Genomic DNA, 223 nt, shown 5'->3' with positions numbered 1-223 from the left:
CTCAGCCCCAACCCCTCCTGTCCCTGTGCCCAGGTGCGGATGCCCAGGCGGGTCAGGGCTTCGAGCTGCGGCAGCCCCAGGACAAGGTGTCGGTGGCAGCGGGGGAGACGCTCACCCTCATCTGCACCATGTCTGGAAACGGTCCCGCTGGTGGCGTGAAGTGGCTGAAGGGCTGGGGCAGTGGGAACGAGACCGGTTATGATCAGAAGGGCCCCTTCCCCCG

The 223-nt window shown here is 67.3% G+C and overlaps 1 protein-coding gene across 1 annotated transcript in view; it reads left to right on the top strand.

Moving 5' to 3' along the window:
- Nucleotides 1-33: 33 nt before the first annotated feature.
- LOC104161628 (signal-regulatory protein beta-2-like) overlaps nucleotides 34-223 on the top strand; it is a gene marked incomplete at its 5' end in the record, with an annotated part of 1,482 nt that continues 1,292 nt past the window's right edge. Inside the window, one exon of the mRNA XM_009700129.1 lies at nucleotides 34-210. Coding sequence (XP_009698431.1) covers nucleotides 34-210 — 177 coding nt within the window. The remainder of the gene's footprint in view (nucleotides 211-223) is intronic.

This window comes from Cariama cristata, unplaced genomic scaffold, assembly GCF_000690535.1.
Source record: "Cariama cristata isolate BGI_N322 unplaced genomic scaffold, ASM69053v1 scaffold30385, whole genome shotgun sequence".
NCBI classification, from domain to species: domain Eukaryota; kingdom Metazoa; phylum Chordata; class Aves; order Cariamiformes; family Cariamidae; genus Cariama; species Cariama cristata.
Note: the sequence above shows the minus strand (reverse complement) of the source record. Positions and strands in the feature narration are given on the sequence as shown.